The sequence below is a fragment of the Vanacampus margaritifer genome, chromosome 16, assembly GCF_051991255.1.
Source record: "Vanacampus margaritifer isolate UIUO_Vmar chromosome 16, RoL_Vmar_1.0, whole genome shotgun sequence".
Taxonomy (NCBI): Eukaryota; Metazoa; Chordata; class Actinopteri; order Syngnathiformes; family Syngnathidae; genus Vanacampus; species Vanacampus margaritifer.
This window is the reverse complement of record NC_135447.1, coordinates 12,957,693-12,975,033: the sequence shown is the minus strand read 5'-3', so window position 1 is coordinate 12,975,033 and position 17,341 is coordinate 12,957,693. Positions and strand designations below refer to the sequence as shown.

The 17,341-nt window shown below is 40.5% G+C and overlaps 3 protein-coding genes and 1 long non-coding RNA gene across 7 annotated transcripts; 3 read left to right on the top strand and 1 right to left on the bottom strand.

Moving 5' to 3' along the window:
• Positions 1 to 70: 70 nt before the first annotated feature.
• Positions 71 to 4,945, bottom strand: gpr119 (G protein-coupled receptor 119). Its single transcript, XM_077546541.1, has 3 exons — positions 4,646 to 4,945; positions 2,247 to 2,858; positions 71 to 1,087 (listed from the first exon to the last, which is right to left on the bottom strand). The coding sequence occupies exons 2-3, from the start codon at positions 2,725 to 2,727 to the stop codon at positions 528 to 530; spliced, it is 1,041 nt and encodes a 346-aa protein (XP_077402667.1). The 5' UTR covers positions 2,728 to 2,858; positions 4,646 to 4,945; the 3' UTR covers positions 71 to 527.
• On the top strand, positions 4,178 to 5,550 carry LOC144036157 (uncharacterized). Its single transcript, XR_013288596.1, has 3 exons — positions 4,178 to 4,391; positions 4,983 to 5,099; positions 5,334 to 5,550. It is a non-coding gene; the product is annotated as an uncharacterized LOC144036157 (long non-coding RNA).
• Positions 5,551 to 6,288: 738 nt separating this feature from the next.
• On the top strand, positions 6,289 to 13,432 carry slc25a14 (solute carrier family 25 member 14). 3 transcript variants are annotated; one of them, XM_077546539.1, is made up of 8 exons: positions 6,289 to 6,459; positions 7,122 to 7,296; positions 8,116 to 8,254; positions 8,545 to 8,639; positions 8,712 to 8,797; positions 8,896 to 9,191; positions 9,273 to 9,486; positions 10,833 to 13,432. In XM_077546539.1, the coding sequence occupies exons 2-8, from the start codon at positions 7,233 to 7,235 to the stop codon at positions 10,872 to 10,874; spliced, it is 936 nt and encodes a 311-aa protein (XP_077402665.1). In that variant the 5' UTR covers positions 6,289 to 6,459; positions 7,122 to 7,232; the 3' UTR covers positions 10,875 to 13,432. The 3 variants fall into 3 exon arrangements, with proteins under 3 accessions (XP_077402665.1, XP_077402663.1, XP_077402664.1); XM_077546538.1 differs by lacking the exon at positions 6,289 to 6,459 and having other exon boundaries at positions 7,018 to 7,296; positions 8,896 to 8,991; positions 9,067 to 9,191; XM_077546537.1 differs by lacking the exon at positions 6,289 to 6,459 and having other exon boundaries at positions 7,016 to 7,296.
• Positions 13,433 to 13,998: 566 nt separating this feature from the next.
• Positions 13,999 to 16,762, top strand: LOC144036156 (maternal B9.15 protein-like). 2 transcript variants are annotated; one of them, XM_077546547.1, is made up of 4 exons: positions 13,999 to 14,402; positions 15,375 to 15,512; positions 15,645 to 15,888; positions 16,303 to 16,762. In XM_077546547.1, the coding sequence occupies exons 1-4, from the start codon at positions 14,230 to 14,232 to the stop codon at positions 16,480 to 16,482; spliced, it is 735 nt and encodes a 244-aa protein (XP_077402673.1). In that variant the 5' UTR covers positions 13,999 to 14,229; the 3' UTR covers positions 16,483 to 16,762. The 2 variants fall into 2 exon arrangements, with proteins under 2 accessions (XP_077402673.1, XP_077402672.1); XM_077546546.1 differs by having other exon boundaries at positions 14,001 to 14,402; positions 16,298 to 16,762.
• Positions 16,763 to 17,341: the final 579 nt, after the last annotated feature.

Below are 17,341 nucleotides of genomic sequence, written 5' to 3'. Positions count from 1 at the left end.
CTTCGATTTGGGCATTTTTTTCTGCTTACATGACCCTTCTGAAATGGCAAGTAACACTGAATTAGGGTATATTACGTATCTTGCCTTGCCTGATTAGATTACATAGACACTGCAGCTGGCAGTCACACTTAAGTCAATATGTATCCAAGCCGAGCCTTGTTCATGTGGTCTGGTGGCAGATTTATTGAGAGTGAAGCAAACCAGGACATTTCCATGACTGAATAATCAACTAGACATACGAAAACCTTTAGATAAACCTTGAGGCGCTTGGGTTTGTTATCTCCAGTAAAAGAGTCTTACTGTGAATCAGTTCATGTACGAATTGGATGTACTTTTGAAAGACACAACCAATTGGTGGTGGTGACACGTCGTTGGAGTATGTAGTTAGTAAATCTGTCTCACAGTCAAAGGGTTCTGGGTTTGAATCTGGTTGGTGGTTGGTTAAATGACATGGAAGCGTCGTCTCTTGCCAAAAGTAAGACGGTCCGAGCTCCAAAGATATGGAATTGCAGAGTTCAGCCACCAGTTCAAGTCTGCGCATGCGACTGACGATCCCCAACATTCAAAACCGGTCCATGTGCCGCCCCCCTTCCCGCCAGGCACGCAAAAATGTCTGCTATCTGCGTCCTCACCTCCCTCTGCCAACAGGCGTACACTAACGGGTTGATGAGCGAGTTGGACATGCCCAGCAGCCACAGGTGGTTCTCCAAAACCGTGATGAGCTGGCAGCTCGTACACAGCAGCTGCACGATGCTCACCACGAAGAAGGGGCACCACAGGGTCAGGAAGCAGCCCACCAGCAGGGCCACGGTCCTCAGGGCCTTGACGTGGCTCCAGTACCGGCTCCTCGCTTGGGGCCACTGGTGGTGGGCGGCGGCGGCGGTCCGAGATCCCGCCTGGCTGATCTGGAAAATCTGCCGTTGGTGGCCGCAGGCAATCTTGAGGATGTCCATGTAAATGTAGACAAACACGGAGAGGACGGGGAAGAAGCAGACGCTGAACAGGACGATGATGCCCGTCGGGTAGATGACGGAGAAGAAGGCACACAGGCCACCGTAGCCGTCTGTCTGCAGCTGGCGGACCATCACTGAGGATGTCAAGAGAGGATGAGTGGTTAGGACGTTGAAATCTTAAACAGGAAATCAACCCCCCCAAAAATGGACAACAATATGTTCTATGCAGCTCCACTAGTTTTAATACGGCGTTCTGGTTAATATTGCATCAGTGGAATGAGTTAAGCAGCAAAATCCAGCCGTTTTTATCAACATCAGAAGGCGGCCATTTTGCCATTTGCTGTCAAGTGAAAATGACATCACAGTTGCTCAGGTCTCAGGTAACAACCAATCACAGCTCAGCTTCAGAAAGCAGGTGAGCTGTGATTGGTTGTTGCCTGAGCAACTGTGATGTCATCATCAGAGTTCACCTGTTTTCTGAAGCGGACCTGTGATTGGTTGTTACCTGAGACCTGAGCAACTGTGATGTTAACTTCTGTCAACAGCAAGTGGCAAAATGGCCGCCCCGTGAGATGGATAAAAACGATTGCATTTTGTTTCATAACTCATATTCCACAAATGGAATATTAATCAGAATGTCATGTTTAGACTAGTTAGGTCACATACAACATATTATTGTCAAGAAATGTTTAAAGCAACACTAAGGAACTTTCAGTTTTTGCTGATAATCGCGCCACTGTATGGACAAAAGCGGTAATGTTATGCCTGAAGGAAGACCACATTTCCCATGAGGACAAGCTCATTGCGTCATTTTTTTCGTGCGACGACATTCAAATTATTTTCAGTTTTTGTAATGAATAGGGGAAGGGGGAAGTGACGTATGCCATAAAGCAGTCAACACATTTGTAGTTTTATGTGTGGCAGTGTTCCTACCATACTCCTCAAAGTTGCTTAGTGCCAGTAAAAATGATACAGGCCCCCAAGGTATCATTCAACTAGTGTTAAGTCAATGTTTCACCGAAAGAGTTATGACAATATTTTATTAAGGTTGAAAAGTTCCTTAGTGCTACTTTAAGGTTGACTTCCCCTTTAAAGAAACACCCACATTAGTAATCTATATAACATAGAAGCTGAAATCTGATTGGACAAAAAAAATCTACCATCCAGCAGTGCAGCTAAAATAAATGATATGAAATTAAGAGAATTCAAAATACCAAATAGAAGTCTTAGGTACTGCGTAAATCTAAGGTTCTGCAAATCGAAACATACTGACTGATTTAACTCTGATTTTACCTGGTAAGAATCCCACAATGACCGAACAAGCCCAAAGAGCCACCAGTGACCCGACCGCTGTCCCCATTCCAGAGAACCTGGAGTACCTCAGGGGCACCTTGATGGCAGCGTAGCGGTCCAGCGAGATCAGAAACATGGACAAAATGGACGCCGTGCAGGGCGACATCACAAAGGCCATCCGCATCAAACAGCGGTTCTTTCCCGGAGCAGGAGACGTCAAGTTCCCGCCACCTTGACGGTAGTGGTAGTCCGTTGAGGTGACGTTGGTCCCAAAGTCCTCTGTAGCCAGACCGGTGATGGCCAAGCCCACCAGGGTGTCGGCCAGGGCCAGGTTGAGAACGAAGCACCAGCTCTGGCTGCACCTCTTGGCAAGGAGGCGCAGGAGGGCGGCGGCCACCAGGAGGTTGGTGCCCACGATGAGGCAGGAGGCCACGCTCAAGATGAAACCCGTCACCCGCGGCCTCACCTCGCCAGGAGTCATGCTCGCTCTAGTCCTCTCGTAATCTAGACGCTGCCAGCTTTAGCAACGCGTGCACTCCTGCCGCCATCCGCCAGCCAGCACCTTAATTAAATGGAGCTTTTTCCAACATCCTCGCGTCCCTCGGATTCAGTCTGGTTGAGTCGTTTTAAAAAAAAAAACAGCAGCTTGAGTTAAAGTACAACCTGCCAGACCTACTTTACTCCCGCCCGCCCTCAAGAGAGACATTTGCCATTACGGGACATTTTCCACTCTGCTTCACACACAAACAGATATGGCTAATGATGTTTTTTTCACCGCCTCGCGTGAAAGACCGAACGTTAAAGGATTTCCATGATAAATTGTGATTTAGCAACAACAAAAAAAGGAATTAAAGTCATGATTTAAAATGGTTCTATGCTTCTATGTTAATTTTATCTATCCTCAGAGCACAGTATTTTATTTTTATTTTTTTAAATTAAAAATTATACCCTTATTTTGGCAGGATTGCCTGACTGAAACATTCTGCATGTTTTTTTTTTATTGTTTTTTTTTTTTTTTTTTAAAGATTTTACAAATAAGTACTTTTTTTTTTTTTTTAGATAGGACATTATTTATTTTGCTATCGGCATTTAGGCATACAATATACTGTAGCAATGGGCTCTTTGCACAAATCCACTACTTCCTGAACTCAGCACCACTCCTTCATTTCCTGTCTTTCATGATTGGACAAACTGATTAATCCAGGTGTGTCTGGCCATTGTCGTCGTGGTTACTGAGGTCAGGCATACCTGGATTAATCAGTTTGTCCAATCATGAAATACAAGAAATGAAGGAGTGGTGCTGAGTTCAGGAAGTAGTGGATTTGTGCAAAGAGACCATACTCATGAGGCTATAGATTTGTATTCTTCTTTGTGTATATATTATAATGTACAGCGTATATTTTACTGCTCCCTGGTGGCCAAGTCGGGCACAACAGAAGGAGCAGCACAATATCTATTGTGAATTTGCGATGAAATCGCGTGAAATCACAATACAAAAATGTTCAATTGTTAAAATGATACTTTATTATGTCATTGCTATATGTTATACTTTACAGTGTTCCATCCACCCAACCATTTTCTTAACTGCGTATTGTAACTTTTTTTAATTTAAAAAATCACAAACAAAATTGTTGGTGGTTTTTGAGTGCACCACTGTATTTTTTTTTTCTTTTTGAGCATACATTTGATTTAATATTTATTTGATAAACTTAAACAAGGCTAATGCTAATCAATTCCAAACAAAAGACAGAAGCTGTTAACATACAGTATGCTTAAAAAAAAAAAAATCATGAATTGACTTTTGACTGCCTCATTGGTGGTGTCATTTCGTTTATCAGCTTTACATGACTTGGACTCAAGGCGTCACATCAACCTGAGAACTTTTTATCAACCTGTCACCCACTCCTCCCCGTCCCCAAAACACATAAATAGCCCCTGCCACATTTGACACAATGCATCGATGTTATCCAAGCGCCGCTGGACCTTTCAGGACCTTTTGAAAAGTGCCAGCCTCAGCAGTTTATCGTGGGCCGTGGGCACGAGGTTTGGGTTCCACTTTGGGTTCTGTTTACACCCTGGGACAACGCCTACTTGCTGACATCCCTTTTTTTTTAAGCAAGAGGATCTTTTCCTGAGGAGGAATCGGTAAGCAGAGAGTGTTGTAGTGTGCTGTTTGTTAGGGTGCGACGTTCAATCTGCGATGTTTTTTTTACATTGCTTTATAAATAAAATTGAATTGAGTATAAAATAATATTAAAACACTGTAATAGGCCTATATATAAGAAATAGGTATCAATAGAAATGGATAGATATATGAAAACAATTAAAATACATGAATTAATTTGTAATGAATAAATAAATAAATATATATTATTAAACTTCAAAGTAAAATTACTCACCCTTTTGACAGTCACATAATTGAGATCGAACAGGAAGTGATAGTATTTCCTTCGTATTAAAAATTTGCTCTGATAAGACCAAAAAACTACTCATCCTTTGAATTCAACGTATAATGGAGAAGAAGCAGGAAGTTGTTTTTCTACTATTACTGTTGTACTATAGTAATAATACTGCTTAGCCTAATTGGTTTCAGATATGTTGCTGGAACTGTCTGTTAATTATCAAAATATAAAAAAAAGATTATTAATAAAAGAATATTAGCATATTGGCATCCGCTTAGCATGACGCGTAAATGAGTGATGGGCATCAGTGCATCAGTTTCCGCTTGTGTTACAGACTAAAGATGTCTGTGAAAAGCCCGCTGCTGGCTGTGCTGGTGTACTGGGTTCAGCGTGCGGCCAAGCTCTTCTGCGGTCAGCGCAAACAAAACAGCGGAACCTCGGCTGGACCACGGTGAGACTTGGTCGCTTTATTAGGTATACCCCCACTCGACCCCCGCTAACTCGTAGTTCGGCACCCACAAACTCACATACTCGCTGATTCCCCCCCCCACACACACACAAAATGATGTTTTGTTTTTTATTCTTTGTGAGTTCAAATTGACATTTTGAAACGGTGCTTGCCTTTAAGATGCTCACATTTTCTTTCCCACCAAATATCTCCCATGTTTACTCTCTGTCACCATAGCAACCTGATGTCGCTGTTCCAGCAGCTTTCCAAGAGGTTCACACACCTGCTGCGCAACTTTCTGTGAATCCCGACTAGGAATGAGTGACGACAGCAGAAAATGTGGAAAGATGATGATCATAGTCCACTATAGGAAAAGTGCTGTTTCCTGCTGCTGTGGGATTCTTTTGTCATGTTGTTTTTAACTCAATAAAACACCCTCGCTGTTTTCTTGTAACTATTGTCATTATTTGAATTACAATAAGCGAAGACGGTCAAATATTTGGTTTGTATGTTTTTCAGCTTTATTTAAACATCTCTTCGTCTAGATTTAAAGGAGAAATAAAGTGAACCCACATAAAGCATGAAACTCACCACAACATAATGTGGAACTTGCCACATTCAAAAATGAAAATTATATTGAAAATAAAACGTATCACATTAAAACGCGAAAATCATATTCAGACATGAAAAGTATCTCATTAAATGTGAAGCATGTCATATTAAAATGTGAAAATTGCCACAAAAAATGTGAAACTTATCACATTAACAAATGGAAATGATCATGTTAAAACGTGAAACGTACGACGTTATTTATCACGTTAGAATGTGAAACTTAAACATCAAAACGTTAAAAATTTTTACATTATCACGTTAAACACACTTATCGCAATAAAATTTGAAAATTATTACGTTATAAGGTGAAACTTACTTCTTTAAAATAAAATTATCACGTTTTAACGTGATATTGACCTTGCGCTTACTGGTGTGGCAGGAATGTCACTTGAGCTTTTATTTTGAAACTTGTGTGTAACCATCACGTCACACAGCACTCGCACTCCTTTCTATCACCTTGTACAATAGCATCAATAGTTTTTATTCTGTGAATTAACAACGAATGACACCATTTCACTTCGATATTCTCATGACCTTGCACCGGACGTCGTTTTATTTTGAAAGTGTAACCCGGAAATCCAGGCCGTGTCGCTTCCGTTCCACTTGACATTAGCTTAATTGTACACTAGCCGAGAGCGAACGGCGAACAAGTTTTTTGTTTTTCGCTCCGTTGGAGTAAACCCTGCGTGTGTCTCGAGTCATGGAAAAGCGAGAGAAGTAGCAGTTTGTGGATTTTATCCACTTCCTCCAGGTGGGTAAATAAAATTTATTTGTACCGGCGAGTATTTGGAAGAGATCCAACAGGCTAGTAATCCCTAGAAAGTGCTAGCCGACAAAAGCTAACTCACTACGACGGCGTTCCATGTGAATGCTTCTAATTATGCAGTAAAATGCCAACCAAATGAAAAAATCTTAACGTTAAAACATTATTGTGTATTCGGCGGGTTTGTTGTCAGATGTGACTTCATAAAGAACTCCGTGTTCCATTCGACGCTCGTTCGGTTAAGGTTCGCCTCCTCCACTAGAATCGCGGAAACATTTGATTGACATGGTTGATAGCCAATAGTAGCGACGAGCCAGTGTGACGACGTGTCGCGTCTACTGTCGGTCGCATGCGAGTATATTATGGACAGATTTAATATTTACTTGTATTCGTTAAATAATTAGAATAAAACAAACAAATTTGTGTTATTTTATACAGTTTTTCGATAAGGTTCGTACTCCTCCAATAGAACCGTGTCCTCGTTTGATTGACATTGCTGACAGCCAATAGCAGCAATGCGGCCGCCGTGACGACTCCCCGCGTCAGTTTCCGGCCGCAGTGCACTTTCGGGTGCTGATGCTGATGAGGGAGCCCCTGCGGAGCTCGGTAGCATCATGTTTTTTGCCGTGCTTGTTCGCCTGCTGTCACAGCGCTGCTGCGTGGACCTGTGCCTGGGCGGCTTGCTGTTGTTCCTGGCCGGGCTGCAGCAGGCAGAAGCAGCCGCAGCCGCAGCCGCAGTAGCTGGAGCCCCCACGGCAGAGATGGCCAACCTGAACTGGAAGCCGTTCATCTACGGCGGGATGGCCTCGATCGTCGCAGAATTCGGTAGGTGACAAGGCAATTGGCTTTTATATGGAATAAAAGGAATTTTAGATGTTACACCTGTCCAATGCAAAAGCGGTGTTATTAGTTTACAAAAATAGTCATGAATTGAATGTAATCTTGTCAGGCAGGTTTTAAATGAACAATAAATATATTAAATTCAATTCATGCTTCTTTTGTGTTGTAGGCCAAATTGGTTCATTTCAAAGTTTAAAAACACAAGAACATTATTTGTAAAATGTACAACATAAAATATATATTGAATTATTATGGTAAATATGTTCACCCAACAGTGGATCAAAATGTTTCTTTTTAGATCGTATATTGTCATCTATTTTTTTCAAATTGCTAATTTTATTATTTTTCTTATGTTTGACATTTGAATTTGCTAGTAAACTGATGCCTCAACATATTCTCAAATCAACTTTCCTCATTAAAATGAATTGAAATGCTACTTATCTGTTCCAGCCTCACCCACAAACCTCCAAAAAAATTGGGGGAAAGTGTTTTCAATAAGAAAAATAGCATTCTGTAATATTGTACCCGGTTGTTCAAAAGTTTGTGCTACTTTTGTTGTTGTTGTTGCTTTGATTCATTGGACATTGTGCTGCTTTAGCTGATGAATGTGCCAAGGTAGTTGTTGTTTTAAATATAGTTAAACATGCAGTTGGTCATATTGACTCATTAGCATGTCTAGTGTACCAAAGAAATGTAACGAGGGTTGAAAACACATCTGCAGTGCCATCGCACATACCATACACACTTTATTTGTCCTGTATTGTCACCTCATTACAATTGATCATAATGTATTTCTATTCTTAGGCACGTTCCCCATCGACCTGACAAAGACGCGGCTCCAGGTGCAGGGTCAGTCCCAGTACACGGAAGTGCGCTACAGAGGCATGTTCCACGCCTTGTTCAGGATCGGCAAAGAGGAGGGCATCCGGGCGCTCTACTCAGGGTAAAGGACTTTGAGCTCTCTAAGCTAAGCAGAGCTGCAATGTCAAATTGTTCATTGTGCTTTGGGCTAGAAGAAGCAGTTCCTCATAGAAGTATTTGGAATTGGCCCCACAGTAGAGGAGCAAGGAGAGCAGTGTCTTACTTGCATGAGACAAAACCGCCCCTTCAAAACAGGCTAATTCCAGCAAGCTTTGTAGAACAGCTTGGAATGTCAACTGTACGGGCATGTTATAAAAACACCTGGAAGATCTTTGAAATTGTGAAAAAATGTCTGATCTCTCCTTGTTGCAGGATCTCGCCTGCACTCTTGAGACAAGCGTCTTACGGCACCATCAAGATCGGAACGTATAACTCCCTGAAGAGGCTTTTTGTCAGTCACCCAGAAGGTGATTAAGACTATACAGTACTTAAAAAAAAAAAAATATATATATACATACACATGTTTGCTTGTTTCACAGACGAGACCATGGTCATCAACGTCTTCTGCGGAGTGGTCTCGGGTGTCCTGTCGTCCTCCCTGGCCAATCCCACGGACGTCCTAAAGGTCAAGATCCCAAGTGGACAAAAATAACACCTGCACCTCGTATGCATATTTTGTATATATATTTAATGGAAAATTGAAGAAAAAAATTTGATTTGTAGATCCGAATGCAAGCGCAGGGCAGTCTGCTGCAAGGCAGCATGATGTCCAACTTCATCAACATCTACCAGACGGAGGGCACCAAAGGCCTGTGGCGAGTGAGTGAGCGAGCACCAATTAGAAAGCCCTTGAAACCATTTTCCAAGTTAAAGTTATGTCTTTGTGTTCCTCAGGGCGTCATTCCCACGGCGCAGCGGGCCGCCATCGTCGTTGGAGTTGAACTTCCCGTCTACGACATCACAAAGAAGCACCTCCTCCGATCCGGCGTCATGGGCGACACCATTTTGACGCACTTCATGTAAAACTGTTTGATAGTCTCAGTACTTCTGCTTGAATCTTCAGTTTATCTCACTACACCTTTTTTTGTGTGTGTGTGCAGTTCAAGTTTCACATGCGGCCTGGCGGGGGCGCTGGCCTCCAACCCCGTAGACGTGGTGCGTACGCGCATGATGAATCAGCGGGTGCTGTCGGGGGCTCCCATGTACAAAGGCACGCTGGATGGCGTGATGCAGACGTGGAGAAATGAGGGCTTCTTCGCGCTCTATAAAGGATTCTGGCCCAACTGGCTGCGGCTGGGGCCTTGGAACATTATCGTATCCTTTGCATTGTTTGCATTTGAGGGTGTTGTGTGCATTCACTCAGGTAAGTACATGTTATATGTTTGCAATTTAGGTGAAAGGTGTCTTTATTACAAGTCAATCCCCCACCGTCTCCATCTATCTTGATTTAGAACTATGCGTTGTGTTGTGGAATTTTCCGCAGTTAGGCGAGATGAATGAAACCTAATATACACAAGTCTAACAGAGCAGTCTACAAGATAGTGGCCTGTGAGAGAGTGCGCAGTAAGAATCATGGGTAGATTCTTTTTGCTGCCTGGTTAGGGTTTTTTGGGGGAGAAACTGAGGGTAAGCTAGAGAGGAAAGCAAGCAGTCTGTTCCGAGCAGGCTTATCAATCAAGGTCACTTTGATATTGCTTCATGTACAAGAAGTGAAAACCCCATTGTTAGGGAAAATACAGGTGTCCTCAATATAGTATAAACTTATGTTAAAATATGCTAAATAATTATTTTACATAACAGTTGTCAAGAATGTGCCTTCATAAACACAGTGTGTAATATCGGTGGGGTTTCTAGGCATATACTGTATATTACTATCTTGTAAACCAAAATATAAAGTAAATTTTAGGGCTGGGTTTAGAAAAAATCTACTAATTGATATTAAATCAATTTTCCTTTTGGTGCCCAATATCGATTTGTAAAACCATGAATCGATTATTTAAATATAATTTTTTTCCCCATAAATTCGTAAGAAAATAGGATTTTAAAGGTGAACTTGAAATTTACTGTTCACGTGAATTTATAAGTATTTTCTTACATTTATGAAAGACATGACCTATTGCACTTTAAGACAAATTTTGGATATTTTTAGTTTATATTTACAATTTTGATTTAGAATTATGAAAATATTTTTATTTCATTCTTGCTGATGTCAATGTTATTTTTTTTAATAACACGTGTTACTTTAATCAATGAACTAAATTATTTGACCAGTTGCTGCCTCTGCAAAATTTACTTTATTGTAAAATGTAATATTTGTGGAATTTTTATAATGTCCTTGACATTTAAGAAAAATGTATGTTCCATAATTAATCGATTGAACTGAACTGAATTGAATGATATCGGGAAAAATCTAAATCAAATCGAAACAGAACTCGAATCGATTGAAGAAATTAGAATCAATATCCAGCCCTAGTTAAATTTAAAATATATATTAAAAGAAGCACTACTTATTTCAACAAATTTTCATAAAGGATGTGTTAAAGGGGGAATTAAATGAATTTTGGTGCTGGTATGGGAGGTTAGTAGTGTTGTTGATGTTTTTTTAAACAACATATAAAATAGCAGCTTTTTCCGCTTATTTTCCTTCACCTGCCTCTCAGTTCTTCATCACCTTCGAACAGCTGAAGAAGCTCCCGTTGTAAGCGCTGAGTGCGAGTCGGGGCAGCGCTGATCTGTCGGACTGTGTCGGCCATTCAGCCTATTGAGGAGACGAAGAAGAAGAAAGAGGAGCAGCAGCATTTTGAGGGTTGTGGCACCAGTCCATACTCACACTCCTTTACCAGCAAGTCAACCACAGCATCAGCCAACTTCCCAACACCTCATGTAATTTTTTGCTCTTTATTTATGGGTGACTGATTCTGTTTTCACCACAGTCGTTAAGCACTGAGACCAGGCAGCTATTTTTAGCAGGGGTTTAGCAGCAGGGAAAGGGAGAGTGTTAGAACCTGGTTACCGCTGCACACCAGGTGAGTTTAAACCTCATCTCTTTTTTTCTTTTTTTTTCAAAAATGTTACGTGCATCTCCGAGGCTTGAAATGCATTCTAAAGGGCCGTCGTCCTTCAGTTACAAGAACTTAACGGTAAGGTGCCATACTTTAATTGATGTTTGTTGGCCAGAGATTCTAGAAGCGGAAAAAAGTCCAACATGAGCGTCAAGCTCAGCCAAAGTTTTGCTGTGATACTGATAGAAACACAGCAGTTACATGAATTGTGTGCTTTAAGGTTTTTGCGGGTCATGACTAGAAAGGAGGGCCAAATGTGCCAAAAGTAGTTTTAATCAGTATTGCCTATTCCCAAAATGTCTGTGATTCTTCCACTGTTTTTGCGTCCCTGTTGCTGACAACATCTGCATTTTTGCCTGTTTTACTGCCACTTCTCCTTTCCCACCTCTCACGTTGTAATTCTCGTAGCTGGTCTTAGAATGTCATCAGCAGGTTGCAACAGAGACTGGAAGAGTCACAGAAAAGTGTAGATGTGAGCGTCCTTGGCTTGCGTAATCAAATTGGCCAACCACGTGACGTCTTAATGATGTGTACCGCGTTTGTTAAAAGATGCGGTTTGTCAGACTTGGTTTCACACAAACAGACCTAATTTAGTTTAATTTTACAAGTTTAGTTTGTAACATTAAATTGGAAGTCAACCCCCCAAATTTTTTTGACAATATTATGTTCTTTGCAGCCCCACTGGTCTAACTATCTGGTTAATATTGTGTTGGTGGAATATGAGTTAAGCAGCAAAATCCAGCCGTTTTTATCCATTTTAGGGGCGGCCATTTTGCCACTTGCTGTCATCACAGTTGCTCAGGTCTCAGGTAACAACCAATCACAGATTGGGTTCAAAAAACAGGTGAGCTGTGATTGGTTGTTGCCTGAGCCCTGAGCAACATTGATGTCATCTTCAGTCGGCAGCAAGTGGCAAAATGGCCGCCGCCTGAGATGGATAAAAACGGCTGGATTTTGCTGCTTAACTTGTATTCCATAAATGTAATGTCAGAGGGAGGTCAGGTCACATATAACATATTTTTGTCAAGAAATGTTTAAGGTTGACTTACACTTTAACACGTAATAAAACTGAAAAAACTCAGAGATACATTCAAGACCAAATATGTTGGAGTTTTCCAACGATTGCCATGTTAAACTGTGAGAAGAAGTCCCAACATGGCATGAGATGAGAGACTACTTGGTTTGCTGTCCAATAAAAAGTATGTAAAACGCTTACTCTTCAACCACCACAACAACAGAGTAAAAAAAAAAAAATCCCTACTAAAATAAGGCAAACATTTTTCCACATGGGAAATAATGAAAATAATCCGAAACAAGTTTAAAACTAGGCAACCTCAGATTAAGTTAAATAAGAAAAAAGTTAGAAAAAATTCTGGGTTGTGAAATTTAATCTGCTTGACTTGTTAATAAGTGTATTATGAATGTAGTTTCTGACATCCCGTGTCAAATTGACCCAGGGATGTTTTTGCTGTTTTTGAGATATGTAAACTTGAGCGCACCACAATCCAAATGAATGTGGATTTTAGGACACTTGTATGGTACCAAAAACATCAAAAATTCCTCACTTTTGACTGAATAATTTCCGTTTTTGTTACCCAACCAAGCCTTGTGTAGTTGTGCGTGTTTGTCACAGAGTGCAGTTTCTTATTTAATGATTATTGTTTGTGGCACATTTTCACGAGTGGGTTGACTCTTGCTTTTGTTGTCAAATACACTTAAATTGACGCTGTTTTCATTCCCGCTCGACTTCATACAGTCGTTCTATACATTGAACGCTCACACGTTAGGGAGCAGTTAGTTTTCTCAATCAGGCACGTCACTTTCGCGCCAGTCATTCATTCCTTTAGTTACATCATGCAAAGAAAAAAAAGGATCAATTATTGGCCTTTTTTTTTAAACCGTTTTCTGATTTTTGATTGTTACTATTTAAAGCACCTTTTGCCTTTTGTTGTATTGAATAAAATAACTGAAATATACGATAATAGGTCATTGAAATGTTTTTATGAAGGCCACACTAAATTTAAGAATTTATCTGCTCAGTTATTTGTTGGTGGTGTTGGTTTTATTTTTGTGCTTGTCTAAATGGAGGGGTTTTATGGTGGAGGTTTTGAATGTGCGATTTTTTTAAATTGATTTCTTTTGTCAAAGAATAGCTTCAATCCATGTACACTCCAAATAATAAAAATGAATGAATCCAATCTTTTTTTTCCTCCCCCCCTTTGTTGATGAATCAGACGATGCGGTAATGTGTATTAAAAACAACAACATATCCATATCATAGCCTTAGCTTAATGCTTATAAACCATGCAAAACGCCATAGACAGGCAATGTCCTTATCTTGTTTGCATCCATATGTCTCTCTTATACTACAGCAAAAAGGAACTTGAGAATTGCTTAATTTTTAATTTTTTTTTAACTATTCAATTGTTATTAATATATGTTTACAATGTCGCAAATCTAAAAAAATAAATAAAAGTTTCATCCTGGTTGTTTGTTGTGAAAATAGTAGTCCAATGACTGCAACTGAAATGGTAAATTATTAAAAATGTAATAATTCCCCCAAAATTCTAAATAATACCTGAACATTGTTTTTAAATAAAAGCATTTTTATTACAAAATATATATATATATATATATTTTTTTTATTGATAAATGGAAATAGTCAAATGGAAGTATGGGCAGAACATTCCTGCTATTGAACCAATCAGATGGTTTGCTCCGCCCATGTCAATTAAATCAAGTGTCTACAGGTGTTGGCTGCTCCACAACAGACTTGCAACTGCAGTCAAATTAAGTTTAAAACAAGAAGGCTGGCTTCTCTGTGGAGCTCCAACAGCAAATATGTTTGCTTGAGCTGTGCAAATTCTCTATCTTCTTAACTTTTACTTTTTTGTTGTAGGAGCAGCCTACGTGTTTTTTTTTATTTATCGCGTCACCATGTTTTAGCAGAGAAACAGTCTTCTCCTATAAGGTGTTTTTGATTTCAAGCGACGCTATGAAGGAGGAAATCGCCGCCGCCGTATTTTTCGTGGGCCGCCTGGTCAAGCGTTACGGATGTCTGGACAACGACAGCCGTGAACGCTTCGCCGCCGCGCTCACGTCGGCCTTGTTTGAGAGCTACAAGAACCACTGGCACCCCTACGTGCCCACCAAGGGGCAGGGCCATAGGTATGCTTCCTAGGGATGGCAGAAACGGAACATTGAAATGATCGAATCATTTGGAACAATTGATTTAGGAAAAAGAATCGATCTTTTGGAACGTTCGAAACATCTCCCCACAGCGACATCTGGTGGCCAATTGTAAAATATTACATTCAAACAGTAAATCAGTGTTGCCAGCACCCCAGTAAGGAAATAACTATTGGATGTGTGTCATCACGTATTTTACACAACTGGCAATCGGCATATACTATAATTGTAATGGACGCCATAAGAGACAAATAATATCATAGGAGACAAAAACTGAATAGCCCCCACCCTGTCAAAATATGTATAGAAGTACAAATAAGGTTTTTTGTTGCAGTTTGTTTTTAATTTTGCCTTTTGAAATAGATCATTTCTTCAACATGACTTTTATGCTTTGATGAGACCTATGTACTATCACATTTAATCTAACTTGTACATTTCAAAGGCTTTATTTATTTTGCGACAGGGCGTCTTAAGTTTCAAAATCATAACTCCAGGACCGGGAATTGAACCGGGGTCGGCTACATAACGCATTATTCTCAATCCATTATTCGGGTGCGTTACAACCACTGTGCTCGAAAGATTATTTTATCACGTGGAGTAATTAGTCAACAGCCAGGGCAAATTATTGTACATACGAAGTATACTTAGTTTGCATATATTTCAGATTTAAGACATTTTATACAGTAGTGCAATGGTAGGATTTAGATTTTATAAAAGGTTACATTCACTTGCTGAAGCATAATGGCACGCGAAAGGCAAATATCACGTGACATGGAGATTCGAAGGCAGATTTAGAAACGCGATTGAAAACCAAAACAATTTCGATTTTGCTATCACTAATGCTTCCATGCTAAGTTTTGGCCTTGTAAATTCTATATACTTAGACCCAGTTTGTGAAAGTCGCTGTAAAAAAAACTTGGGAGTTTTTATTTTATTTATTTATTTTTGCAGATGCCTGCGAATGAACCGGATGCAACTTAAGGATCCAGTGCTTCAGAAGGCATGTGAGAGAAGTGGCGTGCGCTACGAAGACCTGGGCTTGCCTCAGGAGCTCACGGTGTGGGTCGACCCCGGCGAAGTGGCGTGCAGGTTGGTGGACATTTTGTGTATAGAACAAGCCGGAAGTTTCTCTCAATATCTAAACAGCTGCTTGAATTTAATCAGTTGAGTGTTTGTTTGTTTTTTTTTACAGTTAATTGTTAACTTTGACATCTGCGGCAGGTACGGCGAACACAGCGCCCCCTTCTCCATCTCAGTGCTGGACGGCAGCCGACGCTCCGACGGCCAGTTCTCTCGTCGAGTCCACGATGCGGTGGAGCGCGCCGGCCTGGACGTGCCCTCGGAGAGTTCTTCAGATGAGGAAGACGACAACAACGACGCCGGCGCCGCCGGCAGCACCAGCCCGTCTCTTGGTGCCGAGCCCAAAACAATCCCAACTGTTAACAACCCAAATAGCGTCTACCGGGTAAGTCGGCACAGGTAAACACTGGAAGTAGTCCCCCGCCCCCTTTTAACTGAGTAAAAGTACAGACTGGGCATACTTTTTTTTTTTTTCCTTCCAGTTCCCATATGCTTTAAACACTTGGACTTGACCTTCTGGGCTCTATGCTGACCATTTGTGCCCACCGTGATTCCTGTTTTAAAGCATTTTAGCCGATTCCAATGTAATGAAACTTGAACAATTTTTTTTTTTTAATTTTCTTATTTACTGGATTGAATCTATAATCTGATTTAGAATAGTACAAAGCAATAGTAAAGTATTTGTACTTTATTTTCCACCATTGTAAGTCTGGAAAAGGTCACGGAATTTTAATTTTTTAATTTTTTTTTTTTCTTCTCCCCTTTCCTCCTTCATGGTCATTCTTTCCCGTCAGTTCAGCGAGTTTGCTCCCGGCGCCCCCCAGACATGGCTCACCCAGCCCAAGAAGAAGCCATTCAGCGGGGATGCCTTCCTGCCTTTCGCCCCCATTGCTCCCCTCTCACCACAGCGGCTGCCGGGCTCCAAAGGTTTCAATTCCTACCGGGCCATGTTCACCTTCGCCGGGCCTCGCGTCGATAAGTACCACTGGGTCAGCAAGTCCCGCTCCTAGAATCTCCTGGATCCCTAGAGAAGAAAAGAAATCAGAAAGTCTCAGGGCTGATTGTCTGTCTTTAAAGGATAAGTTTCTCACTATTTGTGCATGATTTAAAATGAGGTTTTTTTGTGTTACTTTTAAATTTTTGGACACACTCAAGTGCTTTTAAATAATTCTAACTGTAAATGTGCTTTTAAAATCCAGTAACTGTGAATAAAGTAAATTGTGTACTGTAGGTGAAAAGAAATAAACACTTTCATTTCAGCTCGTTTCAAAGTGTTAGCTCAATCCACCCCTCCCATTTTTAGGTTTTGATTAACATGCCGGCATTGTATTTAATGTCATGTTTGCACTTTATGATCATGGATCACTAAGACACTTATCCTAGAACAATTTTCCTCGGGTGAAATAATTGCAGTGTTTCACGTGATATGTGCTGTAAAAATTGTACTTAAAATGGGAAAGAAAAAAAGGATAACGTTGGGCATTAAGTGGATATTACTGCTTGTTCATAAGGAGCGTCTCTTCCAGAATTAATTGTTAGTGACATGTACTATTAAGTTTTTCTCCCCTCTACTCCAATAAAATTTGTGTAGTGTATAATTGTATGTTTCCTGTGCAATTTGTGATTAAAAAAAAAAATAAAAATCCAGTCTTTCATATTATCCAAGCTGTAGTGTGCCTTGGATTTATGGTACACTTTGCATTGCTTTAAAAAAAAAATGTTTTCCCACTATTTCCAGACTTGTCACACGTCTACATTAGGATTTTGATGCTACTAGTAGCGTCTAAAAAATTACTAGTGTAACATCACATGCCAAATAGTAGCACAATTTAATAGTA

Bases quoted from the DNA above. Each gene is read 5' to 3' on its own strand.
- gpr119 (XM_077546541.1), bottom strand. From the start codon at position 2,727: ATGACTCCTGGCGAGGTGAGGCCGCGGGTGACGGGTTTCATCTTGAGC. The intron at 1,088-2,246 runs GTAAAATCAGAG...TGACATCCTCAG, and splicing joins CATTGTGGGATTCTTACCAG to TGATGGTCCGCCAGCTGCAG.
- slc25a14 (XM_077546537.1), top strand. From the start codon at position 7,086: ATGTTTTTTGCCGTGCTTGTTCGCCTGCTGTCACAGCGCTGCTGCGTG. The intron at 8,255-8,544 runs GTAAAGGACTTT...TCCTTGTTGCAG, and splicing joins ATCCGGGCGCTCTACTCAGG to GATCTCGCCTGCACTCTTGA. The intron at 9,192-9,272 runs GTAAAACTGTTT...GTGTGTGTGCAG, and splicing joins ACCATTTTGACGCACTTCAT to TTCAAGTTTCACATGCGGCC.
- LOC144036156 (XM_077546546.1), top strand. From the start codon at position 14,230: ATGAAGGAGGAAATCGCCGCCGCCGTATTTTTCGTGGGCCGCCTGGTC. The intron at 14,403-15,374 runs GTATGCTTCCTA...TTATTTTTGCAG, and splicing joins ACCAAGGGGCAGGGCCATAG to ATGCCTGCGAATGAACCGGA. The intron at 15,513-15,644 runs GTTGGTGGACAT...CATCTGCGGCAG, and splicing joins CCCGGCGAAGTGGCGTGCAG to GTACGGCGAACACAGCGCCC.